This window comes from Mobula birostris, chromosome 16 (assembly GCF_030028105.1).
Source record: "Mobula birostris isolate sMobBir1 chromosome 16, sMobBir1.hap1, whole genome shotgun sequence".
In the NCBI taxonomy this organism is placed as follows: domain Eukaryota; kingdom Metazoa; phylum Chordata; class Chondrichthyes; order Myliobatiformes; family Myliobatidae; genus Mobula; species Mobula birostris.
In genome coordinates, this window is record NC_092385.1 from 24,541,316 (window position 1) to 24,559,734 (window position 18,419).

The 18,419-nt window shown below is 40.2% G+C and overlaps 1 protein-coding gene across 2 annotated transcripts in view; it reads right to left on the reverse strand.

The window, feature by feature from the left end:
- il17rd (interleukin 17 receptor D) overlaps positions 1–18,419 on the reverse strand; it is a 90,049-nt gene that overhangs the window by 52,822 nt on the left and 18,808 nt on the right. Inside the window, exons 2-3 of one of the 2 annotated variants that reach the window (XM_072280416.1) lie at positions 10,646–10,682; positions 890–1,015 (exon numbers count right to left, since the gene is read on the reverse strand). In XM_072280416.1, the coding sequence (XP_072136517.1) occupies positions 890–1,015; positions 10,646–10,682 (163 nt within the window). The remainder of the gene's footprint in view (positions 1–889; positions 1,016–10,645; positions 10,683–18,419) is intronic. The other variant, XM_072280417.1, reaches the window with a different exon arrangement.

Consider the following 18,419-nt stretch of genomic DNA (forward strand, 5'->3'; position numbering starts at 1 on the left):
CTCTGTCATGAGAGGAGATTTCCAGGCAGGAAGAGATTCAGAATGTGCTCAAAGGTTTCTGGAAGAGTACTATTCCTACTAACTCCTGGAACATTTGGCCAACAACCACTCAAAGGGCATTTGGGCTGGTAATAAGAAATTCAAGGCTACATGTTGCAATTATCTTATGCAACACTCTGCTTGCTACCTCCTGCATGTGTGGAGGAATCTAGAGCTTCCACGTTTGCCTCATTAGTTACCTCAGAATCACAAAAACAGATTGGAAGAGATCATTCTCAAACACAATAGACTGCTCAAAAATAACAGAAAAATCTAGTCACATACCAAGTCATAGAGAAGTCCTAAATAAAACTATTACTTCAAAGTAACTCAGCAAATGATTGCTTTTGGATTAATTTCTCACTTGAAAAGAACACTTAGTCAGATAACACAATTCACAGCCTTGCTTTTGCTGTGATTATGACAACTAAGCCATATAGTTTCCTGTTACTTTCCTTGCCTTTCCATCCAAATGGCTTTTGTAAGTATAAGGAAATATAGCTTAAATGCCCACAAATAAAAGCAATGAAGATAAAAATGTTGCAATCATCAACATTTATTAAAACACGCTTGGAATAATGATATTGTGGAACAGATCAGAATCAACAATAGCTGTGTATTAATGCTTTTCTTGCTTACATTTGGGTGGGCTATAGAATGAGTTACTGATGAAAGGAAGATATTTCATAATATTTATGGATTTAGTAGGTGTTGAAGATTAATGTCTCTCTCTCTCAAATTAGTATTGTTTTTAAACGATCACTTAAAATATTCTTGGTGCACCAGTAATTTTCCAAGCCAAATTTAACACTGTTTCTGAAAAGCTGCTCATAACCAGTTTCAAACTTACCCAGTGGACTTGGACTCCACTGAAACTTCACAGCAACTTGGTCACCTTGTACAAACTGGTTGAAACAGAAGTTTCTGACTCTGTCAATTGGATGCTCCCCTTTCACACTGCCAATTGATGAACAATCTAGAGAAAATGCAAGAGGATTAGCTATTATCACCTCAAAAATAACAAATTGCATGATGATTTGACTGTCCATTTCTCTCCATAGATGCTACCCGACTTCCAGCATCTTGAGTGTGACTCCAGTAAACCACAAATTTAATCTGGTCTTTCTTCTAAAATAAAGCCAGTGGAAGGAAAAAAATGACTACAGAACAATTATTTAAGTAAACCATTTAAAGATATTTGTAATGTTTTTGGCACTGACAATAATGTAAATAATTCAAAGATTCAAAGCACATTACCAAAGATGTATAAATTACACACCGTGAGATTTGTCTGCTGCAGGCAACCACAAAGCAAGAAACCCAAATAACCCCACTTAAAACAAAAGACCAAAAACCAGAGTGGAGAAAGAGAAATAAAAAAGAACACACTAATCATGCAAACAGAAACAAGCCAGCTGCATTCCAAGCCAGACTGAGTCCCCAAAGCAGCCAGAGTAGGCCCAAGCCTTGGTCCCAGTTCATCACACCAGTGGGACAAAAAACACACAGCAGCCAGATTAGTTCACTGCCTCAGCACCGCGGAGAAAGAATGAACATTTGCAGGAGAGCAAGCAAAATCAGCCTGACCCTCGCCTCCACTCCTTACACTCGTTCTTCCAGTCTATTTCCCCCAGTGTTTAAATCAATCCAGTTCCAACTTTCAAGCTATTGTGATTCTTTAAATCTAAATTCTCAAACGGAATTTCAGATGCAGATATATTCAGTATTTAGCAACTGAATGTGTTTTTGAGTATGGGTTAGAACTGGGAAAGAAAAAGAGAGTTTGAAGCTGCCAAATAACTCATCTGCAAAATCTGCCTACAATTGAATTCTGTGTTACTTTCAATATTTATTTTAGTAAATACAAAGAGTAAAGGGGATACTTCAGCAATTAGGATAAAAGCGTCAATGAATATACTTTGCTACTGAAACAGAAATGTGGTTTAAATAAGGCAACCTGTTTGCCTTATGTAGACATGAAACAGCAGGTACCTTTGGAAACAGATGCCTTAACTCAGCTTTGGGATAGCTGAACATAGTTAACCCAACTCCGCTCCAACAGATGTGGATTAGCTGTCAGCCAAATTCAGCTCCTAATTTCAATAGACGAATTTCAACTTTATATCATGCAAGTAAAATATATGATGATGCCTTTTTGAATTTATTTATCAATCTTGGCAATAATCAAGTCTGCACTTGTCCACCACCTTCCGGGGAATTAGGTGTACGTATGGCAAAGTAAGGAACATCAAATGGAACAGGAATTGACTGCTCCTCTGAAAAGTGTGGTTTTAGTTAAAGTCAGAGCACATTTACCTGATTCATGCAGAGTGCAATATGAAACAGTGCAAACCCTCCAGGCAAATCCTGTCTATAGATCCTGTGCAAGAGCGGCAATTTATAGCCTGTTTTTATTTGAAGCTGACTGGCCATAAACAGAACAAACTTTTAAATTACAGAATACCAAGTTCCCATTCCTTCTGAGTTATGCTACAGCTGTGCAAGAAACCAACCAACAGCAAGTACTCACGGGTAATATAAGCCCGGATTTCTCCAACTTTTGATACACATAATTGACCATTAATTTTTGGTCAGCATTTTGCTTATTTGTTGATAAAAACCAAGAATGATTTAAATAGCTACTGCTTTTTTTTTACCCTGTTAAGCATAAAGGAAGATGTCATTGCATACCATAATATAGTGCCCTGAATGGCAAATTGGTCCATTCTTCTTTCACTTTCTACATGCTTTATAAAGATGCAAGCAAAAGAAATGGTTTCAAGATAAATAAGAACTCGCATGATACCGGGACTTCTCTAAAACCTCTTTACCATATGTACGAGGGGTGATTAATAAGTTCGTGGCCCAAGGTAGAAGGAATCAATTTCAGAAAACCTAGCACATTTATTTTTCAACATAGTCCCCTCCTACATGTACACACTTAGTCCAGAGGTCGTGGAGCATACGGATCCCTTCTTTGTAGAAGTGGTCCACAGCAGGGGTGATTGATAAGTTCATGGCCTAAGGTAGAAGGAGACGAATTATTAACTTCAAACTTTCTGCATTATCACTCAAAGAGTTGAACTGCACGTGCATGTAACTAGAGCATCTTGGACCTTCAGGTGGTCCGCAGCAGGGGTGATTGATAAGTTTGTGGCCCAAGGTAGGAGATGAGTTATACAGCTCTCGTTACATGCACGTACAGTTCAACACTTTGAGTGAAAATGCAGAAAGTTTGAAGCTTCTCCTCATCTCCTTCTACCTTAGGCCACAAACTTATCAATCACCCCTGCTGTCGACAAGGCATCCTTATGCTCCACGGCCGCTGGACTAAGTGTGTAAATGTAGGAAAAATAAATGTGCTAGGTTTTCTAAAATTGACTCCTTCTACCTTAAGCCACGAACTTATCCATCACCCCTTGTATTTTACATGTTATACAATAATTTTTTATCTAAAAATAAATACCTCAAGTATCAAACTGCTAAGAATAAGGTTACAGTTGGGTTTGTTCTTGTCACTGGCGGTTCATGAACTCCTGCAAATCAACATTTACAGTGTCTTGGAAAAGTATTCAACCCCAACCTTTTTATTCACATAAATTGAGCGTTAAACAAGGATTTTGAACAATTTAACTGATAACTTTTATTTGTGAATCACATGCTTTGTTCTTACTTCCCCCACAGTAGAGCCAAAAAATACAGAACATTGTAGACAGGGCCGGATTAACCTAGTAGCAAAAGTAGCATATGCTACGGGCCCCGCATTTTCGAGGGCCCCACCCACACTAAATGCTTGCAAGCTGCAGTCTGGTGAAATTGGCATCTCACCGTATTCTCACAACTGTTAGAGTGATTTTTGGGTAGGCGATTCATTTACACTTAAATAAATTACTTCAGCCATCAGTCTTCTATTCTTTGACAAAGTACTGTGGATTGAGTTCATAACAATGCATTTCCTAAAAGCTGTGAACCCAGTTTCATTTTTAACAATACATCTGTGGCGCCTCTGAGACAAGAACATTAAGTTTACAGGTAGTTGCGAAGACACCATATCTATTCTTTTTGAATATGAATTACTCTCTATGTTAGCACATAACATACCAAATAATGTATTGTGGATTTTAACCTGCATTCCTAAAGGCCACGAACCCCAGCTTAGGCATACTGGCACCAGCACCAGTAGAATGAATTTAATCAAAAGTTGTGAAAATTTCAAAAAATTGTCTATACTTGTAACTATGAACTGTCCCTTGTGTTTAGCAAATAAATATTCAGCCTCAATCACAAGGCGGTTAGACCTGTTCTGCCAGGGGTCTCTGCCTGCTGTAACCTTGTTTTGTCGAATAAAGAAACTGCCTTGTACCTACCGGTAACGCAATGCTCTATGATTTCATCCATGCCACAACAACGACGATCTGGCAACATTGTTGTTTTCATGTCGGAGGATCTGCATGCTGCATGGTACAGTACGTGTGTGCAGGCATGTGTTGGCTCCTTGCTGTGTCGTGGTGACCTTTATGCTATGTCCCATGCTCCCAAGCCGCTGCAGCGTGCGCTGTTATTCCGCACCTCCCAGCTGTGCCGCAGTGAACCTGCTACAAGGGGTGTGCAGACTCAACAGTTTTATGTGACCCAGTTCATGATTCCTCATTTTCAAAGGATTAAAAATGAACTAAGGAGCACCATGGGTCAAAACAGATTGAACAATCTCACTCTAATCACCATTAAACATGAACTTCTGCGTGAAGTAGACATTTCCACTATCAACAACAAATTTGCTCATGCTAAATGTAGAAAATTTAACTTTTAAATTGTAGTTTTGTTACTTTTGACATTTGAAACTGATACCTGTAAGTAAAAATATTAAGCAATCACCTCTGATCTGGGCCGACATTTACGTGCTGGGCGGCACCTAATTAATTAGCTTGTTTATTTCGGTTTTTTTCTTAAAGATGTGCTGGGTGCGTCCCGGCTACAGCTGCATTCTCCGCGGCAATGTATCGGTTCGCGGCCCGGGGGTTGGGGTGGTGGGACACAGGTGTCATCTCATCGTCGTCTGTTTCCATCAGGGCAGGCAGGTCATCTTCTTCTATGTCTGCCTGCCTCGACGTCGAAGGTCGAGGTTCGTCATCTGCTGTGGCTGATGTGGAAGGCTTGCTTGACTGCTTAGCCTCGTGCATTTTTCTGTCATACACTTCTTTGTAAGGACTCAAACCATCCTGCAAATATGCCCTAAACCGACGTACCCTTTCAAAATTGAAGTCGTACTTTATCATTGCAGCGAAAATCTCATGCAGTTGCTTCACGTTCAGTTCCCGGATGACTTCACTTTCGGTCCGTTCACTACTGCATTCGGTTTCGATTGTTATCCTTTCCTCTTCTAATTACATCAGCTCTTCATCTATCAGTTCTTGGTCATGGGATGCCAAAACCTCTTCAACATCATCTTCGTCAACTTCCACAAGCCAAACTCACTTCGTCCTTACTTCGTTCACCACGATTGAAACATTTAATCATGTCTAGTTTTACGCTAAGTGTAACACCTTTACAAGCTCTTTTAGGCTTTTCCGATACCTTAGAACTCATCTTGCAAACGGCTGCTCACAGGCATGTGTTTAAGCAATGCCGACTAGAATGCAGTTCCGCGGGAGGAGCTTGGCTGCTCGGGACGCGCACTGCCTTTTTTCGTAACAGTGAAAACACCTTCTGTTAGTGAAAACAGGTAACTAATGTAGGTCTTTCGTAACAGCGAGGTTTCGTAAAGCAAACGTTTGAAAAGCAGGGAACACATACTGAAGTGTCAGACATTTGTCGTATTATCTGGCTGTATAGCAAATGAAAAAATTGAATTACTTTACTATGCAAGTAAATAATTTATGTTTTAATACTTATGTGCATTCTTTAAATTTACGGCCCCTTTATAACATATGCTACAGGCCCCGCACTAGCTTAATCCGACCCTGATTGTAGAGCACGAAAAGCTAAAATTTCGGAAACTGAAATGTCAGCAGTTCAAAAGTATTCATCCACCTCTCACTGCTATTACAGCCAGTAGTCTTTTTGGATAAGTCTCCATTCGCTTTGCACATGATGGAGCAAGGTTTGCCCAATCCTCCTCGCAAAAATTGCTCAAGTTGTGCCAGGTTAGTTGATGAGCAGCAGTGGACAGTAATTTTGAGGTCTTGCCAAACATGTTCGATCAGGTTAAGGTCAAGACTCTGACTAGGCCACTCAAGGACATTAATTTTCTTCATCTGAAGCCACTCCATGGTTGTTCTGGCAGTGTGCTTTGGGTCATTGTGCTGCCGAAAGATGAACATCCTCCCAGTTTAAGCTTCCTGGCAAAGGCAAGCAGGTTTTTATCCAGACTCTCTCTGTATTTAGCAGCGTTCACCTGCCCAATAATCCTTACTAGATTTCTAGTCCCTACTGCTGAAAAGCTTTCCCATTGCATGATGCTCCCTCCACCATATTTTACAGTAGGGACAGTGTTACCTACTTGATTATTACAAACTTTATGCCACGCGTACCATTTAGTGTTAAGGCCAAAAAGTTCCACTTTAGTGTCATCTGACCACAAGACCTTCTTCCATATCCTTACAGTATCTCCTAACTGACACTTTGCAGTCTTTATGGGCAAGGTTATGTGTTTTTTTAAGCCAGGGCTTCCTCCTTGCCACTTTTCCAAAAATACACTTTTTGTGCAAAGTCTTAGAGATTATGGAGCCATGACCTTCATCTCTAGTTGCAGTCACTAACCTCTGCAGCTCACTCACTCATTTTGGTTTGGTCTGTTGAAAATCTACCATACTATTGGACCTTAAGAAGAAAGGGTGTATTTATTCTTATGAATTCATTAAAAACACGTGATCCTCTAATTTTCTACGTCAACAAATTAGGTGAGTTGGTAAAGTACATTGCACCTAAAGAAAGTCAGCGTAGTAAATGCAAAGAGGATGAATACTTCTAGAGGCTCAAAAATTTACTAAAACTTAAACACCAAAACTGCAGCAGGTTCTGGAATGTTTCTTTAGATATGACATGATGCGCAATGTTTTACAGATGTACTCAAAATATCCTACTTCAATGTATTTTAAAATTAGAAAATGAGACAGTAAAATGTGAAAATAGTTGTGGGGACTGAATACTTTTTCAAGACATTGTAAATGCTGAATTTATTCTTAATAGTACATAAAACAGGTAGCAATATTGCATTAAAATATTAATGACAAATTTAATGACATATCTAAGCAAGATATTTCTGGCAGGCTTAAACATTGTATGCATGTGACAAACATTTCTGTCAGCTGTGTCATGCAACAAAGCCCAAATTCAGACTCTGGCTATGTACCTAGTTTCAGAATTAATTTTGAAACTAAGCAATTTATGTCTGCCTGAGCCACAAGTGGAAACCTAAAGATTCTATGGAATCAGTCTGATGACTATCTATCTGTCTATCCATTTATTGACTGAGATACAGTGCGGAATAAGCCTTTCCAGTCCTTCGAGCCATGCCACACGGCAAATCCCCGATTTAACTCTAGCCTAATCACAGGACAATTTACAATCACCAATTAATCTACTAACTGGTACATTTTTGGACTGTGGGGTGAAACCGGAGCACGGGGAAAACAGATAACACCTTACAGGCAGCGGCAGGAATTGAACTCAGTTCACCTATACTGTAAAGCAGTTGGTGTGCTGACCACTACGCTAAAAAGCAGAATGTGAAACATGCTCAGTGTGTCAAACGTTTTTTATTTCTCATTCTTATTGTACAATGTACCTTTTCTGTTCTTTCCACGAGTTGACAAGGTGGAAAGAATGCAAGTTTGGTCAGGCATCTTGACTACTTCAAATATGTGCATGGGAATATTTGAAAATAATGACTTTTGCATTCGTTGTAAGAATACACAATGTAAAATCCTGCAAACATAAAATTATGTCAGTTAAAATATAATGCTGGAAAGAAGATGTGAGTTCTAAGCCACGATAAAGTGTTTGTCCTTGGCCATTAACCCTGTATTCTGGCTTCCAAAATGAATCACTTCATACTTTTCATTTGAACTCCTCTTGCCACTTCTCAGCCCAGCTGCCTTGTCAATGCCTCCATTGCAACCTAGAACACCCTCCACACTATCCACAACTCCACCAACCTTTGAGCCATCTGAAAACTTATTAACCCATCCTTCCACCTTCCCATCCAAGTCATTTACAAAAATCACAAAGAGCAGGGGTCCCAGAACAGAAGACAACTGGTCACCAACCTCTAGGCAGAATACGCTCCATCTGCTGCCACCCTTTTCCTTACCTGAGCAAGCTAATTTGGCATCCACAGAACCACATTTCCCTGGATCCAATCCATCCCGACTTTCTGAATGAGCCCATCGTGGGAAACCTTAACAAACTCCATACCAAAATCCACATACACAACATCCACTGTTTTACCTTCAACAATGTGCACACCTCTTATCAACCCTTGTTCCCTCACCCATAACAAAGGGACGCCCATTTAGAACAGAGATGCAGAGGAATTTCTTTAGCCAGAGAGTGGTGAATCTGTGGAATGTTGCTGTTGCCACAGGCAATTGTGGAGGCCAAGTCATATATTTAAGGCAGAGGTTGATGGATTCTTGATTAGTCAGGGCATGAAGGGATATGTGGAGAAGGCAGGAGATTGGGGATGAGGGGAAAATGGATCAGCCAAATGGCCTAATTCTGCTCCTATATCTTATGGTCTTGCTGACATTGAGAGGGGGGTTGCTGCTATGGCACAACTCAGCCAGATTTTCAATCCCCCTCCTATATGCTACTCCGTCACCACCTTTGGCTTGGCTAATGTCAGTGGTGGCGTCGGAAAACTTGAATATGGCACCGGAGCTGGGCTTAGCCATACAGTCATTAAGTGTAAAGCGAGAGAGAGCAGGGGGCTAAGCACAAAGTCTTGTGGTGTGCCTGTGCTGATGGAGATTGTGGAGGAGATGTTGTTGCCAATCTGAACTGACTGGAATCTACAAGTGAAGAAATCGAAGATCCAATTGCACAAGGAGGTATTGAGGCCAAAGTCTTGAAGCTAATTTATTAATTTTTAGGGGATGACAGTACTGAATGCTGAGCTGTAGTTGATAAAGAGCATCCTGATGTATGGTAAGCAATATTAATTCTAAGCAACACTTTGTGTGGAATTAAACAATTACATCAGGAAGAAAACCTTTGGTTACACTGCTACCAAGTGCATATAATCGAACAAATTAAAACAAACAGCATACAAATGTCCATGACGAATAACAGCACAACACAATCCATGCTACAATACAAAATTCCCCAAATGACTCGAACTGGATACAGTGCTTTAAAAATTGGCCTCAGAAAATTTTAGTATTTTCTTCGTCATTTTACTGAAATGTTTTTGGTTAGATTCGCAGAATTACCACAATCGGCACTTACTTATTGCAGATTCATATGCTTTAAATTTCATTACTAAGTGGGCAAGTGTAACCAGGGGGAAACAAAGGAGCAAGCCTCATCTAATAACAATATCTATAAGGAAGCAAAGGACTAGGTTAAATGATTTCAATTAGGCTATAATTGCGAGTTCTACCATTAGCTGTGGTGCCCTTGGGTAAGGGGTATAGGGGTGCAAAGAAAGAAGTTGTTTGGGATCGCAAGGCCTGATTTCTACCCTCTGACTCTTGGTTAAACGACTTACAACTGGACATTGGACACAGATAGAGTAGACAGGGAGCATCTGTTTCCCAGGGATGAAATGTCTAATACCAGAGGGCATGCATTGAAGGTGAGGGAGGATAGGTTCAAAGAGGATGAGAGGGGTAATTTTTTTTTTACTCAGAGAGTCATGGGTGCCTGGAAAGCACTGCCTGGTATGGTGACAGAGACAAATACATTAGAGGCTTTTTCTCCCTCTGTCCCTCTCACTATACTCCTCATACTCGTTTCTGGGCTTCACCCTTCCCCCCTTCTTTCTCCTTAGGCCTCCCGTCCCATGATCCTCTCGTATCCCTTTTGCCAATCACCTGTCCAGCTCTTAGCTCCCCCCCTCCCCCCCGTCTTCTCCTATCATTTCAGATCTCCCCCTCCCACTTTCAAATCTCTTACCATCTCTTCTTTCAGTTAGTCCTGACGAAGGGTCTCGGCCCAAAACGTCGACTGTACTGCTTCCTATAGATGCTGCCTGGCCTGCTGCGTTCACCAGCAACTTTGATGCAGAGGCTTTTAAGAAATGTTTGGATAGGCACATGGGTGTAAGGAAGATGGAGGGATATGGACGTTCTGTAGGTTGGAGAGATTAGTGGTTGGGTGCTTTTGAGCTGGTTCTGCACAACACTGTGGGCTGAATGGCCTGTTCCTGTGTTGTACTGTTCTATGCTCTATGTTCGAAAGACAACAGTGAGAGTTTTTTTTTGATTGAACTGTCTGCGGGAACCATCAAGATTCACTGAATAATGACCATTAGGTTATAACACCAGAGACTGCATAGTCCACTTTAAGAATGGAGGAACATGGAGGAGCAGGTTGTTGCCAGGAAAAATATTTTTGTTTAACACTCCCTTCAGATAAAATCAGTTTTAGCTGTCACCAGCCTTACCTTCGTATCGGAAGCCTGCAGGTGCCCTTCCATTATCCTGGAAAATAATAAATAAACATAAATGAGAATTTAAAAATGCATTTCTATGGAAATGTAATATAAAAGCTGCACTGTGTTTTTAAAACCTGTTAGCATTTTGATTCAGACATCAGCTTACACTCAGTTTATCAAGAACATCAATCCAAATACTGCCTCTGCAGCACAGAAAGAGTCCTCTGGCCATGACGATTATCAAGTGTCACATTCTTCCCACATTATCGTTAACTATTTTTGTACATTTCCACAAAATGTAAAGGCAATTCACAGTAGGCAATTAACCTTGAGGTTACTGGACTCCAATTAACTGTGCTAACTCATATACAAGATTTGAGGTTTATTCTTAAGTATCTTGCATTTACTCATTTAAAATGCATATTATTTTATTCCACATGCAGCCTTTTGATTTCACGAACACCATTTCCCTTCGATATTTAATAGTTACAGCAACAGGAACATCATGTTAAAAACAAGGAACGCTGAAGATGCTGGAAATCCAGAGCAACACAAACAAAATGCTGGAGAAACCCAGCAGGTCAGGCAGTATCTGTGGAAATGAACAGTCAACGTTTCTGGCCGAGACCCTTCTTCAGGAAGGCAGAAGATGCCAGAATAAAAAGTTGGTGGGGTGGGGGGGAGAAGAAGGACTAGCTAGAAGGTGACAGGTGAAGCCAGGTGGGTGAGAAAGGTAAAGCATTGGAGAAAGAGGAAACTGATAAGAGAGGAAGGGAAGAAGGAGGGGCACCAGGGGAGGTGACAGGCAGGCAAGGAGAAGAGGCAAGAAGAGGGAAGTGGGTGGGGGAAAAAACCAGAACGGTTGGAGGCTACCTAGCTGGAATATATTGCTCCTCCACCCATAATAATATCAGTAATCTCAGCCCCTTATTCTATTAAAATCCTTGCTTCGTTGGAGATTCACAAATGCATTATACACTGTTAAGTAGTTTCATGTCACTTACATACATCTATCACTACATGGGAGTGGTACTCAACTTTCCCTGGAAATGTACAAATACAATGTATGCACATTAACATTTCAAAGGCACAACATCAGGTATGAGTAATTGAGCACAGAAAATAAAATCGACGAGATGAAGAAATGATTAAGCAAAACTAATCTGGTTCATTCACACTCAAATCAGAGACAGTTTGAGTGCCCCTTATCCACAGTGCTTGGGATTTCGGATTTTGGAATGTATTCTGAATAGCTTGGGATCGCCATCATTTGTGTCTCTGAATTTATGTGCTACCGGTAAACAGTTAAAAGTTATTACACACCACTAATATAATGAGTGCAGGGTAACAAAAGCAGCACGACAGCGCTGGGAGAATACCTAAATCAGCTGTAGAACAACAAACAATGACAGGCTTTCAGTCTCCACCTTCGATGTGGTGGTTTAATTAAAGGGTTACAGCGCATTGTATTTGTATTTTACTTTTTTTAAAAAAAAAGGCTTTGTGTAAGGTTAAAGACAATCAGCAGTGTGGACTTGCTCTGCTGTTAGATTTTCATCAGCCCTCATCCTCCTCGCAAACTCATCAATGAACTTTTCTGCAGCTTCGTGATCAGCAGACGCTTCAACTTTAAATTTTTTAAATCTTTAAAAACGTAATGCTGTGCCATTTCTTAAATTTCTTCAACCAGCCTGCTGAATATTCACAATTACCTTCAATCTTCACTTCATCATGATCAGCCTACTGTTCAGTGGCCTATGTTCACTCCGACGCTGATGAATCCACTCTTTCAATACACATTCGAGATCTTAATTTCTCTCCTTATGCACCGCTTTTCTATTTTTCCATTAACTTCTCAGAGCTGTCCGAGGTGTGCAGAAACCTGCACATTGCCTGGGAACCTTCCCAGTGCCCTCTGAAATTTTCCATTTCTAACATCATGTCAGCACTCAAAAAAAAAAATTTCAGGATTTCAGATAAAGGGTGCTCAACCTGTATTACTCAATTAAAATGCAGCATTTTTCAGAACACCAAACATAGCTCAATGCTCAAACATTTTTAAAAGTGATGCAAAAAAAAATTACGGAAAGAATCCAAGCATCTGGAACGCAATTGCAAACTGCCATTTCTACCAGCCGATATTTTTTACCCCAACTGGATAAATCAATTCTCACACCTGTAGAAACTGCAAATATAAAAGCAGGAGACATTGGGTGAGATGAAAAAGTATTCATCAGACAAACTGAAAAGGGAACTGCATCTGCTTAAGCTTTAGCACACTTTTCTCTAATTAAGTGAGTGTAATTAGAGGGCAATTTTTTTGTATACACCCCCATGCAAACTGTGAACTCCAACATAACCTTCATACCTAATGCATGTTTTCAATTAGAAGGCATCTGTTCCTGATTTCATTTTATACAAGGTAAATCTTCCGCATTCACTTACACTCTTAGATGACGGTAATTTAGTACATTTCTCCTGGCAACTAATTCTTTACATATTGGTCCTTCAAACCATCATATCATATTTTTGGCTGCAATTAAGATCCTGACAGACCAGAAGTAAAAGTCACATAGTAGCTAATTATTACTCTGTGAAGATACACAGAGATCCGTCATCCCAGTATATTCCACCAATTTCCACAGAACAACTTCTCACAGAATAACCTCTAATAGATTGATCTCTAACCACTAAAGCAAACACTGTGCATCAAAAGCAATTTTACATTTTTCCAGAATATTAGCCTTAACTTGTCCACCTGGTTTCGCAGAAAAAAATAATTGTATGTTTGAAATCTCCAAAAGTAATCAACAATATGAGAGATTGTAATCCATTTCAGTTACAATTTGAATTCTTCCAAAGTTTCTTCAACTGATATCATGTCACAGGACATTGCCTGACCACCAAAATACAAGCCAGTTCTAAATTAAATCAATTCCGCAACTATCAAGGCAAAACTTAGTAATCACCAATTAGGATCTTGTGACATTTGTCATACATCAATGGAATTGCTGTATTCTATTATTGGACTCTGCTTAAAGAAAAAAATATATATTTTTAAGTGGCATAGTAATCTACATGGTGAATAGAAAAGGCATGCAAACTTAATACCAAATTGCAAGTTATCAACCAAGCATCTACCTAACAATATGAAAATTTAGCAAGGTAGACCCTTCCAAATTAAAGCAGGAAAAGTCACGTCAAATAAGTTTATAGTCTGCTCTCAAATTTCTTGTGATGTTAACACCAAGTGGGGAGGTCGGGTTTGAGGACGTGATTTTAAGTTCTTTAACTCTACTTGGTTCCAAGCTAGCCCATTGCTTTGCTTTGCTTTTAGTTTAGTTGCACGGTGGGTTTTTTTGGAGTTTTTTTTTTCCTTTTCTCTCTCTCTTTATATATATATATATATATATATATAAAAATTAGTATACTATTATGTTACCTTAGTATGTTACGTTTAAATTACATTGTTTGTATCACTTTTTTTTCTGTATTAATATCTCCTGTAATTTTATTATATTCTAACAGTGTATTAGTGCCTATATGGCTTACCTTTTTGTATACGTATTCAATAAAAAGATTTAAAAAGAAAGAAAGAACACCAAGTGGGGAGGTAGTGGGGTGGGGATACAGCTCTACCAAAGGAGGTGTAAGGCTCTTCTTCCCCTGCTTGCCTGCAGGTCACCTTTGGGCACGGTGTAGCACCAGCTTAACGCACCCCCCCCCCAATCAGGGTCACGTAAAACATGAGACCAGGTGGTGGATGGTCGTATAAGGAGCTGGTGCATATCACAATTCCTGGTTATGTGACCACTGACACCAGGCAGACAATGTCTGAAGAGTATTGATAATGGCTGGGGTCACCAGTCTTGTAAAGACACTGCCCAGAAGAAAGTGATGGCAAACAACTTCAGCAGAAAAATATGTCAAGAACAATCATGGTCATGAGACCACAATTGCCTACATCATACGACACCGAACATGACAAACAAACTACCAAGTGACATTTACTCACCAATAACTGGCTCACCATTGCTCCTCTGGGTTCAGCCAATTCACACCCTGTTACAGGTTTGTTCCAAACATGGAACAAAGAGAATTCCTGAGAGGAGGGGAGAACAATTCCCTTCATACGACAGCAGTTTAACTGAGGATGACATCAAGCTGAAGATGAATGAGATGGAAGGACTCTTACTATCTTACCCACCACAGGGAAAAGTGCTTTTATTCTTGAAGACCAATTATCTCAGATCTAGGATAACAATTTAACAAGATTTTCTTAGGGTATCTTTCCAAGTTAAACTACCTTTAGTTGTTTCATCAATGGTTCTCCCATCATTGTTACAGCAGTGGGGATTTGAACTGATGAACGCACACTAAAATACTGCTCAGTAAGATTCCTCAAATAATGAAACATTTGTCTACAATAGGACCTGGACAACATTTAGGCTTTGATTAAATAATACTCAAATATCTACATTTGGAATAAGGTGGACTAATTAACAGAATCGAAAGATGGTAATCACCTTATACATAGAGACATTGTTGTAGAAAGACCAAATCTGCAAGCTGAATATCCAGAAATCTTCTGATATTTGGGAAGGTCACACAAAAAGGAAATGTAGTTCGAATGGCATTGTTGTAAAGGATGAAGTTAAAACAAAATAAGAAAGGATATTAGCTCAGAAAACGAAGATCTGGAATCTGCCTGGTTAGAGCTAAGAACACTAGAAAAAGAAAGAGAGGCTGTCTACAGGCCTGTAAGCAAGGTGGTAATGTAGGGACAGAATCACAGAAAACTAAAAATACACATAACAAGAGCAAAATAGCAATCATAGTAACTTAATCCTTCATGTCAAACCAAATTAACAATAATACCACCGAGGCTAAATTACAGGAGTAAGCACAGACATTGCCAAAGATTTTTTAGGACAGGGACAGTTTGAATAGGTTAGGATTATATTCTCTGGAGAGGAGATCTTGGAGAATATACAGAATTATGAGGGATATAAATCGGATGAATGCTTACAGGCTTTTTCCTCTCTGGGTGGGTGAGGCCAGAACTAGAAGTCACGGGTGGAAGGTAAAACACTTAAATGGAATCCAAAGTGAACCTACTAAATTCAGAGGGTAGTACGGGTCTGGAATGAGCTGCCAGTGGCCATGGTAACTGCTGGTTCAAAATGTAACATTTAAGAGAAGTCACTGGAACAGAAGTATTCTCTGTCACTTAGTAAGATCGTGGCTGATCTGATAACCTCAAATCCACACGTCCACGTAGTCATGGTAACCTTTCATTCCTTTGCTTATCATACTACTACCTCAAAAATATTCAGAAACCCCACGTCCACTCTAAGAAACAAAGTCCAAAACCTCATGAGCTTCAGTGAAAAACATTATCTCCATCTTAAACAAATAATACATTATTCTTAAAATGAAATCCATATTTCTGGAATGAAAAGCATCTGCTCTTTATCAACTATCAAGACTGCTCAGGATCTTCTATGATTCACCTCTTAACTTCAGTAGATACAAACTTGATGTGTACAAACATTCCAAATGAGGGGACTATCCAATCTGAGCATTACCCCAGTAAATCTTCTTTGAACTGTGTCCAATTGATTAACAACCTTCCTATGTCCCCTATCATCTGATAAGATTTCAGCATAAATTATTAGATTATGAGAACACTCACTCCTCTTTTATTGTCATTTAGAAACGCATACATGCATTAAGAAATGATACGTTTCTCCGGAGTGATATCACAGAAAACAGGACAAACCAAAGACTAACACTGACAGAACCACATAATTATAACATATAGTTACAGTAGTGCAAAGCAATACCATAATTTGATGAAGAACAAACCGTGGGCATGGTAAAAAAAAGTCTCAAAGTCCCCGAGTCCCCGATAGCAGGCGGCAAAAGGGAGAAACTCCCTGCCATAAACCACAAGGCACCGTCAACTTGCCGATGCCTTGGAAGCAGCCGACCACAGCCGACACTGAGTCCATCTGTCCGAAACTTCGAGCCTCCGACCAGCCCCTCCAATACAGCCTCCCAAGCACCATCCTCTGCCGAGCGCCTTCGACCTAGCCCCGGCCATTGAAACAAGCAAAGCCGAGGATTCGCGGCCTTCTGCTCCGGAGATTCTGGTTACCACACAGTAGCAGCAGCAGCGAAGTGGGCGTTTCAGAAGTTTTCCAGATGTTCCTCCGTACTCTCACGTCTGTCTCCATCAAATCAGAATAGTGCACGGTCCCCTACTTGACAGATTACAGATATCATTCACCGGAGAGGCCGCGCACGTTGCCATCACATCGCCATCTTCTCCTCTAGGAGGGAGATCCGCATTAGCTAGTAGATGGATATTTTTTACGTGTGTGTGTGTGTCTGTCTGTCTGTGTGTATACAAAACATATTAAAATAACCTATAGATGCTGCAATTTGAGGTCAGTAACACTCTTGAGTGATCATTGACCTCAACATTACACAAATGCTGCTCAAGTCAGGTGATAATCCAACATACACGTTTCCCAATTTACTCCTTCAGATTCAAACTTTATAACTCGTAAAAACAAAGCTTCGCTATATTAACAAAATTTTATTAGACTGCATGCAAAAACAAAATCGTGCCTTGCACTATAGAGAACAGAATTTATTTCACTGAATATTTTCCTGAAGTTGGTGCTGGCATTTTTCATTCCAACTTTCATGAGAATAGTCCCAGGAGAGATGCATTATCTGAAACATGCAATTAAAATAGATCTTTCCTAGTCTATACTGTGCTTTGTGTATCCTACTTTGACGGAAGAATTCATGCAATGAACACAAAGAACAGAATCAGTGTGGACACTCAGTGGAGATAACAGACTACCTTCATACAATGCTCCTGATGACTGCATCCTCCAAATCTTCATTTTCATTGTAACATTCAAGATGATTATTGATAAATACCTTCAAATTCATTGTAGCTCCTAACTTCTTGAAGTAGTGGAATTGTCACATTATCACTCCTGGCCAGTTTCTGTCATCTCTATGTCTGAATACATGAAACCTCAGTGAGCAAAAAAATTCTAAATTGTCTTAAACACAAGAAATTCTGCAGGTGCTGGAAATCCAAAGCAATGCACACAAAATCCTGGAGGAACTCAGCAGGTCAGGCAGCATGTATGGACATCAATAAGCAGTCGATGTTTTGGGCCAAGACGCTTCTTCAGGACTGAGAAGGAAGGGGGAAAATACCAGTATAAAATGGTGAGGGGAGGGGAAGCAGGACAAGCTAAAGGTGATAGGTAAAGCCAGGTGGGTGGGAAAGGTAAAGTGCTGGAGAAGAAGGAATCCGATAGGTCGTCGTCGTGGCTATCCCTTGAGGTCGAGGATGATGGTCTTTGTTCTGAAGAAGTGGCCCACAGAGTGAAGACGCCTGATAGGAGAGAAGAGTGGACCATGAGTAAAAGGGGAGGAGAGGTAAAGGGGGAAGTGATAGCCAGGTTAGGAGAAGAGATTAGGGGAAGAGAAGTAGGCCGAAGGGGAGAGGAAAAGAAAAAACATGAAAATAAAAATTATCAGAAGGAGAAATTGATGCCCTCGCCATTAGTTTGGAAGCTACGTAAATGAAATATGAGGTGTTGTTCCTCTAACCTGAGAGCAGCCTCATCGTGGCAGAAGGAGGGCCAGGGACCAACGTGTCAGAATGGAAATGGGGATAGAAGTAAGAATGGTTGATCACCGGAAATTCCGCTCTTGGCAGATGGAGCAGATCTGCTCAACAAAGAGGGCC